The sequence below is a fragment of the Trematomus bernacchii genome, unplaced genomic scaffold (assembly GCF_902827165.1).
Source record: "Trematomus bernacchii unplaced genomic scaffold, fTreBer1.1, whole genome shotgun sequence".
Taxonomy (NCBI): Eukaryota; Metazoa; Chordata; class Actinopteri; order Perciformes; family Nototheniidae; genus Trematomus; species Trematomus bernacchii.
In genome coordinates this window covers 20,877,090-20,893,012 of record NW_022987720.1, presented here as the reverse complement: position 1 = coordinate 20,893,012, position 15,923 = coordinate 20,877,090, and the positions used below count along the sequence as shown (strand labels likewise).

Below are 15,923 nucleotides of genomic sequence, written 5' to 3'. Positions count from 1 at the left end.
CCATAAATTGTCCAAATATCTGTTGTAATTTATTGTCTTTTATTATGATTATAGAAATGTGTTTTTATGTGATTGTAGTTATTACATGTACAGCACTTTGGCCCGACCAAAAATCGCTTTTAAATGTGCTTTATAAATAAACCTTGATTTGATTTGATGACTTGCTGTTTATTACTGAAATCACACCCAATAACATTGACATTTTTTTATTATATCCTAACAAGTCACTCACCTTTAGTTGTGAAATATCTAACAAATTATTTTGTTTTTATACTCATCCGATTGCTAATGTCTTTATTCTGTACTGACTCACACATTTGTCCCAAAGACGGGTCTACTAGTTCAGAATACTATAACATCAGGGAGCCATTTTGGTTTCAGATTATTTTAAAGATTTGAAAGCCACGTACTCCAACATAACTAATATCACAATGAAGGGATGAACAGACAACACTCTGAATTAAACAAAATCAAGCTCTGGCAATTATGGCCAACTAACTTTGGTTCAACCATACTGAAAAAATATAAACTAATTTAACTGTTAACATTTCAGAGTTGTCATTTTGTCCCTTTCTAGAGTTATTCGTATTTGTTATATTATCTCCACACTATGTAGCAGTTACCAAAAAAATGTCAAGTTCTTTGGACAGTGTGAAAATGAGTAGTCCAATCTCTTCATATTAAGTGTCAATTTGTGTGAATAGGCCCTTACAATTCTGTCTTATAAAGTCTGCCAGTTGGTGCACTATAAATCAATATCTTGTTAAAGACTATCAGTCTGATATTTAAAGGTTGTTCAAAGATTGATTGCAAAAACAAAAATGAAGGTTAAAACGTTTATTGTATTCAGCTAAATGTTTCTTCAGTATCATAAACCAAGCATTTAATGCAAAAAACAAACAAAACAAACAATTTCAATATAAGTACAGGTAGGCGCTTTCGGCTACAACGCTTTTAATACAAGAAAATTAAAAAACATTAAAAAATATAGGAAAAAAGTACAGGTATGCGCTCTTGCCGGACTTGCTTCATTTTTAGGACATTTTAAGGATAGGTAGGATTTTTACATGTGTTTCTGTTAGTATATATTAGTACACATTATTTTCTAACCATACAAATCCTGCCGTTTAGCCCTTAATACATGATTTGTTAAAACACTGATACAATTCCCATTAGAGTAGAGTAGTTACATTTAATCCCTTTCTGGGTTGTATTCTGAAAAATATAAAAGAGCGAGTATAAGCCATCATGATAAAGAAGCCAAGATGTTGAGGAAAGGTTCGCACTTTGAACAGAAATTCAACTTTTTTCTGTCTAGCAGCAATAAAGTTAGCTGAATCCAGGCACACATCCTCACTTGAGAGGCATTCAATATACATCTTGATGCCAGTTGTGAATTGCAGTTCTGGAACTACAAACAATCTGAAAATAATGGGATACTAGATACAGGTCTACACAGGGACCACCACAGGTTTCCATTAGTGAAGCATTGAGCTGTTGAGTAGCAAAAACAGTTGGCCTTGTTATTACCCCAGGAGTCCAGAGTCAATCATGGCAGCAATGTTCATACATATACAAAATCATTTTTATCAAATGCCACTTGAGCATATTTTGTAGTACATGTTCTCTCTCAAGTATAAGAGAGAAAAAAAAAATTATTAAACTTTCTTAGAAAATAAAAAAATCCATTGATAATAATATACCTTGCCCTTTGACAGTTTAATTGTTGTCTTTGACAAATATTGCCTACTTGGCAAACTAAGAGCCTTTTTGTGTTTGAATAGATAAGATACTCGGCCAAATGCTTTAGCAATATACTGTCAAGCCGTATATGACAGGATCATTGTTTATTGACAAATTATTGTTGCACAAGAATATTGCAGGCAACAGGGCCTCGGAAGGTAAACCCCAGGTAGAATGTGATGTTTTCATTACTGTGAGGCACTGAAGGAACATGAAGAGGCAGGATATTGAACTTCTTTTTCCGTGGGCCTTCGAGGTACACCACTCCATCTTCAGTCCATCCGGAAACACGTTTCAGCATTGTGGCAATCTCAGGCTTTTTCCATGCCTCACCCCTGAACCACTTCATGCGTTTTTCAGACACAGAGAACAGCTTTGTGACTCTTTCAAACTTTTTCTTGTGGACAAATTTATCCAATCCATTCCCACTGCCAAGAAAAAAATGGGTGTAAAGCCTTCTCTTTCGCTGAAGAATGTCCTTCATTTTGATCCAGTACCCTTTTTCCAGGTGTTCAACAGCTGATTGAACAATATCATATTTAGTTTCTTTCTCCACATCTGTGTCATGATCCTCTGGCCAGAACAGCAATGTAAGCAAGAACAGTGCACTTGGTAAACATTTCCTTTTATCTTTTGGGAACTGATGACAAAGTGCCTGCAGATCTTTCAGAGGAGCTGCATTTTGGTTATCTGGTGACAGGCAGTTCAGAGTGATGTGGGCCGTGATGTAATTGACAATATCCATTTGACCGAATTTGGCTTTTATTGGATTGCTGGGGTAGAGAGAAATAATTTTCTCTAGAAGAGGTACTGCCTCCCTCTGGTCAGTTAGCTTGGAGAGGACGGATGTTATGTTACCCCCACCAAGCTCATAGATGATCATGCGTTTTTGGAAAGAAGTGAGATTTGCAGGGATTGATTGCCCCTGAAGTGCACTAAAATAAGCTTCACTGAAGTACTTTCCATACACTGAAGATTTTTTTGCCAACCATTTCAGTGGATGACTTATCATCCCCTCAGGACATTCAGGGGTCTCTTCTCCATCTAAATCGATGTCCGTCTGGAAGTAACTGAGGTCTTCTGAGATCCATTCCAAGGCATCTTGTGTTGTCTGGTGAAGTTTTTTTAAACCGACATGAAAGGGTTGCCATGCATCTTCAACTTCCTCAGGAATGTAATCTGTTAACAGGTACTTCATACACTCTGAATGGCGACTTGCTTTGTTGGCAAACACTTGCGATGAAGAGATCAGTTTGAGCAAGCTGCATGCAACCTCCACTTCAGAAAAAAACCCTGAGCTGTTATGGGTATCCTTATCAGCAACAGCTGCTTTTTCACACTCTTGAAAACACTTCACAGCCTTCAGTGCAGTCTCCACAGCATCTGCTATTTGTTCTGCTGTCTTTGGTTTATTGTCAATAGCTTTGCATTTTGCCTCGAACCATTTTTTGTACACCTGCCCCTTTGTGTTTAGTATGTAGCAGTTGTTTGGCAGCTCTTTGGCTGCTGTCTCCGCCCACTGTTTTGCATCTTCAAACTTTTCATAAGTATAATGAAGACGAGCGAGTTGTTGTGCAAAGAATGGATCTTTATGGAAACGATTGAATGCTTCTGTGAGTAACTCAATTGCTTTTTCTGGGCTTTTCTCCTTTTCACAAACATGCTCAATCAGAGGAGCAAAAAAACTATCAGTTTTATCCCCTTTGCTTATTCTGGCTCGCCTTAAGAAAAGAGCTCTCAAAAACGACTGATATTCGTCCCTTCCAAATCTGTTCTCAAAAAGCACATTCTCACAGAGCAAATCCATTGCTAAACTGCTTTGGGTCTGTTGGTTCTCCAAAAGTTGTCGGAGAATTTCCTTTGCAACCAGTGGATGAATGATTCTGATTGATTCAATGTGTGTCTTCTCATCTTTAAGATGCAAGAAGACTAGTTTAGCCTGATCACTGAGTGATTTCTCAAACTCATGCTGGCGAAACCTTTCCAAGTGAATGGTAAAGGCAAGCAAAGCCTGACAATGGGACTGAGAGATGAAGGAGTTTTGGACATAAGTGTTCAGCAGTGCAACATAGCAAATGAGGCGTGTGACCACAGCCTGATGGTCAATGCCTTGAAGCAAATGTTCCACAAAGTGTTGAACATATTCATCACTGAATCCTTCGCTCATCAGAACAAATGTCAAGATGAATTCAGGCTCATATCGTTCTTCAAGTACCTTACGTTTTCCAGCAAACTTTCTTTTCTCTTGATCACTCAGTTTGTGGGTGACAGACACATTCTGTAATGGAGACTCCTTGCACTTACTCTCTGGAACATGGGATCGTCTGCAGTTCAACAAAATGAAACATAGAGTTCCACATTGGATTATTTTGGTGTTGGTGGCAACTTCAAGTTCATTCCTAAGATCATCTAGATATTCTTTGTCTGAGTCTTCAATTAGAAGTAGCACAGGAAGACATGTCTGTGGATCTTTTTCTTCATATTCTCTTAGCTCAACTGCATGTTGCGCAACAAGACCAGCTGAATATGAAGGCTTCACAACTGCACACCTTAGATCTTTCCTGGTGTTCCAAAGTACTTGTCTGGCCACAGTGCTTCCACCACTTCCTGGATGATGGTAGATGTTTATACTGTTCACTGGAGGCTGATCTAATTTTCGCTTCAAAGCGTCATTGAGAAGTTTGGAAACATCCTGATATGCATCTCTTTCAATAACCTCTCCAACGTACTTGTGTTCAGCAAGCCAGAAATTCAACCACTTTACTTTCCCACCACGGTAAAACTGCTCTTCAATGTTTGCTTTTTCTTCATCAATGAATTCTTTGCTTGTTTCATTGCAATGATCGACACTTAGAATTTCCAGGGAATACATCTGTTCCTCTTTGAGTGTTTCAAGAAGACAAGTCCCTTTCACAAAGACTGGCAAGTGTTTGCTGGTAAGTGTGTTTAAGGGTTGTATTTGCTGCAGAGTTGAATCAATGTGACTCATCTTCATCCCGACGACACTGGAGTTGTTCACAGTTTCTGTTCCACATGATCCCTCTGCAAAGCTTTGCCACTTCTGGAAGTTTTTCTCTGATTCACAGATGCAGATGATGTCTTCATGGCCTTCCATCTTTGTGAAAAACTCATAGAAGGTGTGCAAGAGAGGTTTCTCTACTGGTGATGTGAGAAGAAAAATGACCTGGAAGGTCCCCTTTGGCAAGATTTGTTTACAGATCAAAGACAAAGATTCCTGCAGGAAAGTCATTTTTGTCTTTATCCAAGTCATTTCATCACATTGAGTTTCATTTCCTTTGAAGTCAGAACGGCCGTTACAAAAGATCCAGCTAGTTTGGTCAAACAGATGCAAGTGGCTTGTGAATTCATTGATGCTCATGTCACCAGATAACCTATAGCTCTGCAGAGAATGCATGTTTGCAGCGTGTTGCTGAAGGTATTTACAGCAAAGACCTGATGTCTTTGACTCTGGGTCAAAGTCAAACACACAGAACACGTTCATGTTAATCAGCCAATCAATGTAGCAAAGGTCATTTGGGCTTAATTTGTTTGTGACAAATATGAACCATTTTTCCTTTTCAATGAATTTCTTCCCACTGGTCATTAGCACTTTGAGTTTCCTTCCGAGATCTTGGCAGAAGTCTGGGGCGCTGAGGTACAGATTTTGTTCTGCCTCTTCTCTTTGAGCATCCCGATCTCGGACTCGCTGGTAAAAATCACTCAGGTCTTTGTCATTCACTGGCTCTGTTTTCGAACCAACCCTCCGCAGAATTGCTTCTTTCTCAAATTCTACTTTGTTGGATGACTCTTTGAAGTTTGGGAGACGGACTGCATACACTTTGCCTTTAACAATACTTATTGAAGGCACAATGTCAACTTCTACCACATACCTCTTCTCTGTACTTTCTCGATCCAAAACCTCAATGAACCTTGGTGGCCGCACACATTGGCGTACATGCTCTTTGTCAGAGGAGATACTCCTCTCAATGTAGTCCAAAGCATCCACATAAATGTCTTTCTCTTGTACAGCGATACCAATTATTTCACCATGCACGTATCCTTCATCCTCCTTGCTATCCATTACGCCAAAGTGTATTGTGCCATTTGTTCTGATATTCATACAGCCAGTTGCAAATTTAAGGACCTCTTTGGCAAACTTAGCTTGTAGTCTTGTGCGATCCAATGTAGAGGCTTTTGATAAAGACTTAAATTCATGGCATGGAGATGTTAGATTAAAAGCGCCCGATTCAGGTTGCAGGACTCTGTTCTTGACATATATGAAATCAATCTCTTCTTGATCGAATGGTCTTGGTCTGCAGTCTTCCTTTGAAGTCAGGACACATTGCTCTTGAGCAGTTTGTCTCTTGACAGAGTCCTCTGTATTTCTTACAGAAGTCTGTTCTGGATGACCTTGAACTGCTTTTTGATTAATGTTTTGCTTGTCCTCCGTATTTTTACCGGGGTTTGGCTTAATCTTCTCTTGAGGTTTTTGCTTTGAGTTGATGAGCTCATTTCTCTTTTGAATGATCAAATGAGCAGGCCCTAACTTCATGCCAATTTTTGTCTTCAAAAAGTCCTCATCAAATGTAAGAAGGATTTGTCCATTTACTTCTTCCTCATAAAGCTTTTCTATGTACGGCTCCTTCACTCCAAGGGATCTTAGCCAGGTGCTTACTTCGGATTCAGTCCAATCATTGGGTGACGGCTTGAGTTCGTCAGCTGTATAGTGTGGAAAGACAGAAAAAAGTAATAGGTTTATTTATGAATAACAGAATTAGAAAGGAATATATTTCCCTTTCACACTTCAGGGATATACAGAATGCACATTCATTTTAAAAACATGCCATTTAGCTGACACTTGGGATACCTATGGGAACAATTTTATGCCCAAGGACATTTTTACATGTTGAAGGCAGGGGCTGGGGATTGAACAGCTGACCCTCCGATTGGTAGATGCTTGTTTAGCAGACAGATTAAAAAAGAGGAATTTGTCAACAAATCCTGTGAAGGTCCAAAACGAAGAATGTTTAATTTTATCTCCCTGTATCTCACGTTGTCAATTCTCTAATGAGTGCTCAAACATTCTTCTTTGTACCATACACCCATCAGGGTTTTGTGACCAAGGCCCTTTCTCATTTCATCAATTCCCCCTCCTCGACTCCTCGGTCCTCCGGTAGTGACCCGGAAATGAATTGTAGCGCGCCATGTTGAAGGACATCTCATTTCTCTAAATGCACTTCGAGGACCGAGGATCGAGCGTCGAGGAGGCTCTCTGGAGGAGCTATAACCGAGGATACACTGATGGGTCCTCCACGGCTCCTTCGCGGATGCATTTCCGGGAACAGAGATGTTTCAAAGAGTCGTGACGCACGGCCGGACTTTTCTCAGCCAATGACAGCTCTGCATGCATCCCCTGGATATTATTTTATTAACTGCTTTCATCGCGACGCGATGTTTACAGTGAGAACAGCTGTGAGGTCCGTGCAGAAAGCAGAGCAGTGTGTATAATATATATCACTCCGTATAACAGGCCTACTCTCTTTATTTGCTTTAGTTTAGTAGATATCTACAAACAAAGAGTCGATATTTTTCTAAAACCATTTAGTGCTTCACATAATAAAATACACAACGGCTGTAGCCTGATTATATGCTTTAGGAGCTGTAGGTGCGTGTGTGTGGTGTAAGTGTGTGTGGTACAGTGTGTGCGTAGATGCAGCGGACAGACAGGTCTCAGTTGGTTTGGTGTCCTCTGCTTACTTTTAATACTTGAAAATAAAACTTTTGGCCCGTAATTTATTTTCCTCATTGTAGCAACCAGAGAGGGGTGGGGGGAGGGGGGAGGGGGATATATCCAGTCTCTGATAGTGTTACGTTATTATGAGAGTGCTCTGTTTGATTCTGAAATTGTATATATTTATATAAATATATACATATGTGTGTGTGTGTGTGTGTGTGTGTGTGTGTGTCAGCATCTGTAGCCTGTTATTGTCTCATTATACCGCACTGTGAATGAATTAAAAGTAAATATATAAGTCGTCATGAACACATCTGTCCATCAGACAGAGGGCTGTGCCTCCTGTCATCATTAATGGACGTCTCTTTAAAATGACCGCTCAGAGGAGAGGAGTTCTCATTTCTCTAACCGCCTGCTGCTTCCCCTCCTCTCTCCTCGGCTCCTCCGCTCGCATCTCCTGTGGGCGGGACTAAGTCTCGAGGATAGGAGTCGAGGAGGGGAATTAGTGAAATGAGAAACGGCCCTAGTCAGATCAAGACGTTGACTTGGCCAGATGTATAGGGACTTAGGCCCCGTCTACACGGAGACGAAAACGATTTCGAAACGAAGTCCATTTCAAAAAAGTCTTCCGTCCACATGGAGAAGATGAAGATGGCGGATATTATATATATAGTAGCGTCTGGAGCACAAACGCAACCCTGTGATCCGCCATTGTTGTTGTTGTTGGCGAAACGCATCAGCAATGACGCGGGGGTGAGCAGGAGAGGCGGGGCTATGGCGTCATCGATTCAGGAAAAAATTGTATAGGGCGTACACACGGAGCCGCAAGCGTGTCGTCTCCAGACTTACCCACTTTGGCAGCCGGTTTCAAAGTTTATCGGTTTCGGAGCTCCGTTTCGGCTTCGTGTAGACGAACCGTCTATACCAGCAGTTTTCAAAGTGTGAGGCGCGCCTCCCCTGGGGGGCGCCAGAGAGCTTCAGGGGAGGCGCAGCGTAAGAAAAAAAACAACGAGAAAAAGACGAGTAAAGTGACACTTGCACACTTTTGGCTGTCTGTGGAGACCGAGTTCCCCCCCACCTCGCCAAAAAGGCTGTAAAAGTGCTCATTCCCTTCACCTCCACCTACCTGTGTGAGTGCGGGTTTTCCGCATTAGCCGCGTTCACACCGGAGTACTTTTCACCGTACTTTTTGCGTTTAGTTCCGTTACTACCCCTTATGTCGCGTTCACACCAAAAAGAGCACTTAATCTCGGGAACTTTTACCCCCATTTTTAGTGCCTGCTGAGAGATCGTACTTTCCTGGGGGAAAAAAGTGCCCCAGTTCTGGTTGGCTGGGCGAATTGCAAACCACGCCTCGTACAACTCTGAAATGTTTTGGAGAGCCGCCATTGTATTATCCTCGCATTAGCATTATTAGCATTAGCATTCGTGCAGCGCACAAACGCAGAGAGACTAACTTATGGCAACACAAAACAAAACATGGGAGCGGTGGAGATGAGGAGGTGTCGGCGTTCTGGCAATTTACTCGGAAGGCTTCAGTAGAAGCTTCTGGGAGTCCCAGCAGCTTCTACTGAAGCCAGTCCCCAACTCCGGGGACTTCCGGCCGGGGACTCCGGGTGGCAGTATACGCCGTGAAGTTGTTTGCTGCCTGCCAGTAAACTCAAAGCAGAAGAAGACGAAGTGACGTCAGCGGCTCATTTGCATAATCTTCCCTCAGGGAAAAGGACTCCGGTGTGAACGCGATCTGTACTAAATGCCCTGGGGTCATAAGTGCCGGGGCTCTGAGTGCCGGCACTAAATACGGCAAAGTACTTGGTGTGAACGCGGCTATTGACTTTGATCAAAAGCAAGTGCCGTTCAAGGCTGCAGCCAGAGGATGATCTGCGTTTATTCCTGTGTGCATCAAAGACGCAGACTCATTGTTCCCACTAAAGTAGGGGTGAGTGTTAAGGCCCTGACACACCAGGCAGTCACCAGAGAACTCGCCGACACCCAACACCGACAGTTCCATCGACGAGTTCTCCTGCGTCTTGGCCGTGTGTCGCACTGGAAATCACCGCAAAGACTTCAGCCGAGCACGTACGAACTGCGCATGCGTGAGTGGCAATAACTCTCCTTACCAGCAGGCGGCGGTAGTGTGAATTCGTCATTCAAAATAGGCAACAACCGGAAGACAGAGAAGAAGAACAGACTGATATAAACAAACAAATAGCGTGTGCATTCCATTTTCACTCTCGTCCATCGAAAACATGTTTTAGAATATAAAAATACATGAATGATGAAATGAGCACATAAAGTGCAGACATACTATAAAATCACAGTTAATAGACCTGCATCTGATGATCGCAGTGTTCTGGCGGGTGTGTAGTTTATTGAGTCAGCAATGTAATAATGGCCACTTCTTGCTAAATTTACGATGAGATGATAAACCGGACTTGACCAAACAAATCACGGAGCTCTCAGCAGAGGACAGCCGGGGACGCTCCCGCCGATATCAGAGATGTCCCTGCTATGTGTGGGAGGTAAGAGAGGACATTTAAGGGCTATGTTTGATGTCTTTAAGTATCACCTGCTGGTGTTTAGCTGCTGTCCTGTGCCTTAAATCGTTTGTTTACGTCCCTCACTTCCGTTTCGCTTCTCATTTGCTAGCTGAACAGCTGATCAGAGTGGTTTCTTGGCCCGATAGCTTGTGTCCGACACCCGGCCGATTCAACATGTTGAATCGGCCGGGTGTCGACCGTGAAAGGCCAAATAAGGCGTGTCACGGCCGAGGGTTCGGGACACACCAAATTGACTTTGGGCGACAAGGAACCCGTTTTCGCCCAACAACGCAAGACGGCCGATATCGGCCTGGTGTGTAGGGGCCTTAATAAGGAGGCAAAGTTGACGTTCAGTGTGTTGCCGGGAGCATATAAGGATGTATCCACAATGTTGAAAATGTACTTTTTTTTTTTTAAATAAGTGTTGAGAACACGGCGTGCGAAAATATACGGGTCGTGCAGCTAGATTTGCCTGTCCTTTGTTAGAAGGTGTCGGCGACTGACATGCAAGGAAGAACGGCTGTCCACAGGCTGTTCCAACTTTAACAACTTTATTAACTACCAGGGTAATGAATTGAACATGCTATTGTAATTGGATGTGTGGTATATTTTCGTGCACGGACACGCATGTTCCACAACACACAAACTGAACAACACTACATTTTCCGATCGCTACCAGTGTCCTTTCGATCTTGTTATAACAACAAAGTGCACGTTACTGATGCAATATGGTTGAGACCATTCGGGCTTATTCTAGAGGGGTGCAAGGAATAGTCCAAGTAGTGGGGGAGGTTTATACAATATGTTTAAAACATAAAGATAAAAAAGTTATTGTTTAATGTTTTAAGGAGGTGACGCTACTCAGCCAATCAAATCGGTGCAGTCAGTGAGTCAGCACGATAGATTCAAACACACATACAGAGACGAGACAAGAGGAGAGAAACAGTCTTCATTTTATCTTACTGGACCTCTTTGAAATGCAATTGAATACCCCTGCATTATAGCAACAACAACAATAATAATAATAATTGCAATAATAATTGGGAGGGGGGGCGCGGCTGTTATTATGTTCTCTGAGGGGAGGCTCACCTTCCCACACTTTGAAAACCCCTGGTCTATATGATAAAGAACTTTAGCGGATACAACTGAAATTGTCTCCGTGTGGACGTTCCCTTACAGCAAGTCTCTGCAGGCTGGGTTGATCTGATACACTAGCTTCTCGCCACCTGGTTTACTAATTCACACCATTAGTCTCGAGCAATTGTCACTTTCAGTTCAGGGCTCAGTATCTTTATTTAAAACCAGGTATCTCTCCATTTAATTACACAAAACTATTTATGAATCATTATTCCCTTACAAAGTTCAAAACATGAATGTGTTTTATTATAATAACTCACACCTGCTTGCCCAACACCTACAGAATGCAATTGGCTCAAGAGGAAAGATAGAGAGATTGCATTATTCCACTGCAGGAAAGGTCATTTTAGTCAACCTACATTTTTTGTTAAAGCCGCACAAATGGAACCCAGCAACAATCAGAGAACAAAATACATTCAGTTTATTTAAATCCCATTTAAAAACATAGTTAGTGAGGAATCAGCTCTGTCAACACTGATATAATCTACTGCTCTTTACAAGCCTCTGTCTGTCTGTACTGCCTGTGCCTGTTGCTATTTTCATGCTATTTAATATGTATGTTTTGTTTAATTGTTTTTATTAGCATTTACAGTATTGTATGTTGCATGTTTTTTCTGATTGTATTTACTTTTTATTTTAAATTAAATTTGTTTTTAGGGTGATTACAACATCTGTCCAGGGACTACAGAGGAAAAATAGCCTCTGGCCAGGCTAACTGATACATTAACGGAAATGTATATTAATGAGCACTGTCCCTGTTGAAATAAAAAAGTCACTGTCAATACTTGAGCAGCATGCATTATTAGGAATTACAATTTATATATATATATATATATATATATATATATATATATATATATATATATATATATATATATATATATATATATATTAAAATAAAACATAGTGCTGAATGTGCTAAATGTTTAACAAGCTATGTAATCTACTTATTTGTCAGTTGTTTGGCGAGTTTAATACAGTTCATCAGAGCAATACTATATTGTCAAAGCATTTCTGCTGTAAACCGCTGTCTGCTGCACCTGAACTAAGGTAAATGAGAATGACCAATGAAATTAAAACATGCCAAATATACATGAGCGACAATGCAAGGTGAGTAATACATGTGTGTTTCCCACTTGACCTCTTTCATTTTATACACAATCCTTTTCACTCACCCATGATTTCTTTCTTCTTTCTTCAGCACATTCTTACATTTTGTGTTTTCTTTTATTACCTTCCATCTGCAAAAGAAAAAAGGTTACATAGTTACTTTCAGCACATTATCACCTTGACAAGTATGGTAAAAAATAAAAACAGGGTGATGTTCTCAATGTTACTTTAAATTGTCACCGTAATTAATGGAGCCTAAAAAGTAAAAGTAAAATTAGAATCTAAGACATAAAACAATGAAAGTTCAAACATAGGGCTGCAATATTGAAATAAATACAATAAACAGTATAAATGCATGGTAGACTTGCAAATTATTATTTTTGGGCCTGATTAGCCTTTATTGGACTTGACAGTGTTGAAAGGGGGGAGACAGAGGGGATGACATGCTTAAAAGGCCCCAACCTGGGTCTTACGCATGGGAATTGAGTCCCGATACATGGACCACCAGCTCTACCAGGGGAGCTATACGACAGCCCACAAATGATTATTGTTTAAAGAATGTAAAAAAAAAAGGCAATATATATATAATAAAAAGTAATAATTGTATAGCCTACACAGAGTTAGTTAACCGTTTGTAGAACTTCATTAACATGTACTTGTTCTATTTAATCTTTGGTAATTGAGCAAGTCCTTATCAAGTGTGAACTTGTGCAACAGTTGTAAATATGCAGTGGTGTTTGTTTGTAAATCATTTAGTATAATCACACTAATTCTGTGTGTTCTTCATTTATTGAATGTTCAATACCAGACAAGGTCGGAGATCAGTGGGCGGAACCTCTGAAATGTAGTCGCTGTACTCAGAAGATCATTTTTGTGGGTACACCCCCCTTTTATAGTAGAGGGTTGCGGTCGAATAGTCCATTTAGCTTAGGAACCTTCCTAACGGAGTGAAATGACCCGGAAGTCCCTCAGTGGCAGCCATGATAAGTGTCGTTCGAATTCTCTAAATGAAAGGAAAGGAGGTTTCAAACTTCCTTTATAACCTCCTTTAGCTTAGGAACCACTGGACCTCCCTAACCTAAAGGAGAGGAGAAAATGCTGCCCCACAATGCCTTGCGGCCGCGGCATTTGCCGTCACACAACAGTCGGCCGTTCACGGAAACAACCGATTATGAACGAGAAATGATATCATGAAAGTTACGGTGCTTATTAAGCATTTTAAAACGTATGTGGTAAGTTGCCAAAGTGCTTTGTTTTGAACGTTCATCAGTATTATAATCAAAAAGAGAAATATGAACGTTAGTTTTTACTGAAATGATCAAATAAAGTCAACATTTCACAGTCTTTACTGAGCTGTGTGGGGTTTGTTCAACTCAATCAAAAGATGTTTGAATGGTGATTTCCAAGTATGCTGGAGATTGGAACAGTACTTCGGCGGCACTCGATGACATAGTATGCTTGAAATAGTGGCTCTGCAGCAGCTTTACTCGCAATTGAGAAACACCCCTCGACTCCTCGATCCTCCGGTAGTGACCCGGAAATGGATTTCAGCGCGCCATGTTGAAGGACATCTCATTTCTCTAAATGCACATCGAGGACCGAGCATCGAGCATCGAGGAGGCTCTCTGGAGGAGCTATAACCGAGGAGACACTGATGGGTCCTCCACGGCTCCTCCGCGGTTGCATTTCCGGGAACGGTGGAGGCGTTACGCACGGCCGGACTTATCTCAGCCAATGACAGCTCTGCATGCATCCCCTGGATATTATTTTAGTAACTGCTTTCATCGCGATTCGCGACGCGATGTTTACAGTGAGAACAGCTGTGAGGTCCGTGCAGAAAGCAGAGCAGTGTGTAAAATATCACTCAGTATAACAGGCCTACATTACTCTCTGTATTTGTATGCTGTAGTTTAGTAGATATCTACAAACAAAGAGTCGATATTTTTCTAAGACCATTTAGTGCTTCACATAATAAAATACACAACGGCTGTAGCCTGACTATGCTTTAGGAGCTGTAGGTGTGTGTGGTACAGTGTGGGTGTGTGTGTGGTACAGTGTGTAGGTGTGTGTGTTGTACAGTGTGTAGATGTGGCGGACAGGCGGGTCTCAGTTGGTTTGGTGGCCGAAGCTTACTTTTAATACTTGTAAATACAACTTTTGGCCCGTAATTTCAATTCCCCATTTCAGCGACCAGAGAGGGGGGGGGGGGGGGGGGGGGGGGGATATATCCAGTCTCTGATTGTGTTACGTTATTATGAGAGTGCTCTCATACTTGTTTGATTCTGAAATTGTATATATTTATATAAATATATGTGTGTGTATATGTCCGCATCTGTAGCCTGTTATTGTCTCATTATACCGCACTGTCAATGAATTAAAAGTAAATATATAAGTCGTCATGAACACATCTGTCCATCAGACAGAGGGCTGTGCCTCCTGTCATCATTAATGGACGTCTTTTTAAAATGAACGCTCAGAGGAGAGGAGTTCTCATTTCTCTAACCGCCTGCTGCTTCCCCTCCTCTCTCCTCGGTTCCCCTCCTCAGTCCTCCGCTCGCATCTCCTGTGGGCGGCATAGAGAGATTCTATACCTGCCCTGAAACACTGTTGGTGTGAATATATGGCTCTGGGCGGCACTAAGTCTCGAGGATAGGAGCCGAGGATAGGAGTCGAGGATAGGAGTCGAGGAGGGGAAATTAGAGTATTGAGAAACCTCTATTGTGTCACTCACGTTTCCTCTTCCCTTTTTGTAAATGTTCCACTTGGGTGGAGTCACTGTGTGAGGGATAATAAATGTAATACTGATGTTATATCTGTTGTCAGTGATTAAACGGAGATCGTCTAAAACTGTATGCTGGCTCGGGTATCATCCATGAACAACGCAGAGACCGCTTAACGACACCGGTTACACTTGCACAAAACTTCAGGAAAATGTCCATTGACCATTTGAGTCAATGTTAAAATATTGATTAGAACAGTGACTGTACAAGACTATTGAGTTCAACTGTTCTCAAGAAATGGACTGCATATGTATAGCTTTTCCAGCCACCTCTTAAAGTGCTTTTTCACATATGAACATTCACACATTCAAACAGTGGCAGAGGCTGCCATATAATATATAAAAAATAATAAAAGGGGGTGCATTGTTCTTACCTCGGATGAATAGCCCACAGAAAAGCAATCGGCCGCTGTCCTTTTTCTCAGTGAAAAATGTTCAGACGATGTTTCAAGTAGGACTGTTAACTTCACTTCACTCAAGCTCTATTTATATTCTGCTGGGCTGCACCCACTGCGCCTGCGCAGATCACAAAGTTTCGTTTATCAGGAAATTAGAAAATAGCAGACTGCATGCGACTGCATGGGACATACACACCTTCTTATTATACATCCATGATACACACACCCTGTCAATTGGATACCATACAGTCAGACACATAAAGATTAACCCAACATTTGCGCATATAATGTAGCGCAGTAACACTTTCCTTGCTGCTACAGGTGACAAACGCAAAACTATTTGTTTTATATTTAGATCAAAATCCTCACATTCGAGTTTGTAAAGTTAACACACTAACCCCTGTTAGAAATGAAAATCAATGTTGATGTGGCGTAATTTGAATGTACTGTATTTAATTTAAATCTGTTTTATTCTGAAAACT

General features: G+C 41.3%; 1 protein-coding gene across 2 annotated transcripts; it reads right to left on the bottom strand.

The window, feature by feature from the left end:
* Nucleotides 1–822: 822 nt before the first annotated feature.
* LOC117492325 (sterile alpha motif domain-containing protein 9-like) lies at nt 823–15,517 on the bottom strand. 2 transcript variants are annotated; one of them, XM_034142504.1, is made up of 3 exons: nt 15,418–15,517; nt 12,330–12,395; nt 823–6,462 (listed from the first exon to the last, which is right to left on the bottom strand). In XM_034142504.1, exons 2-3 carry the CDS (start codon nt 12,331–12,333, stop codon nt 1,859–1,861), a joined length of 4,608 nt encoding a protein of 1,535 aa, XP_033998395.1. In that variant the 5' UTR covers nt 12,334–12,395; nt 15,418–15,517; the 3' UTR covers nt 823–1,858. The 2 variants fall into 2 exon arrangements, with proteins under 2 accessions (XP_033998395.1, XP_033998396.1); XM_034142505.1 differs by lacking the exons at nt 12,330–12,395; nt 15,418–15,517 and adding an exon at nt 11,821–11,838.
* Nucleotides 15,518–15,923: the final 406 nt, after the last annotated feature.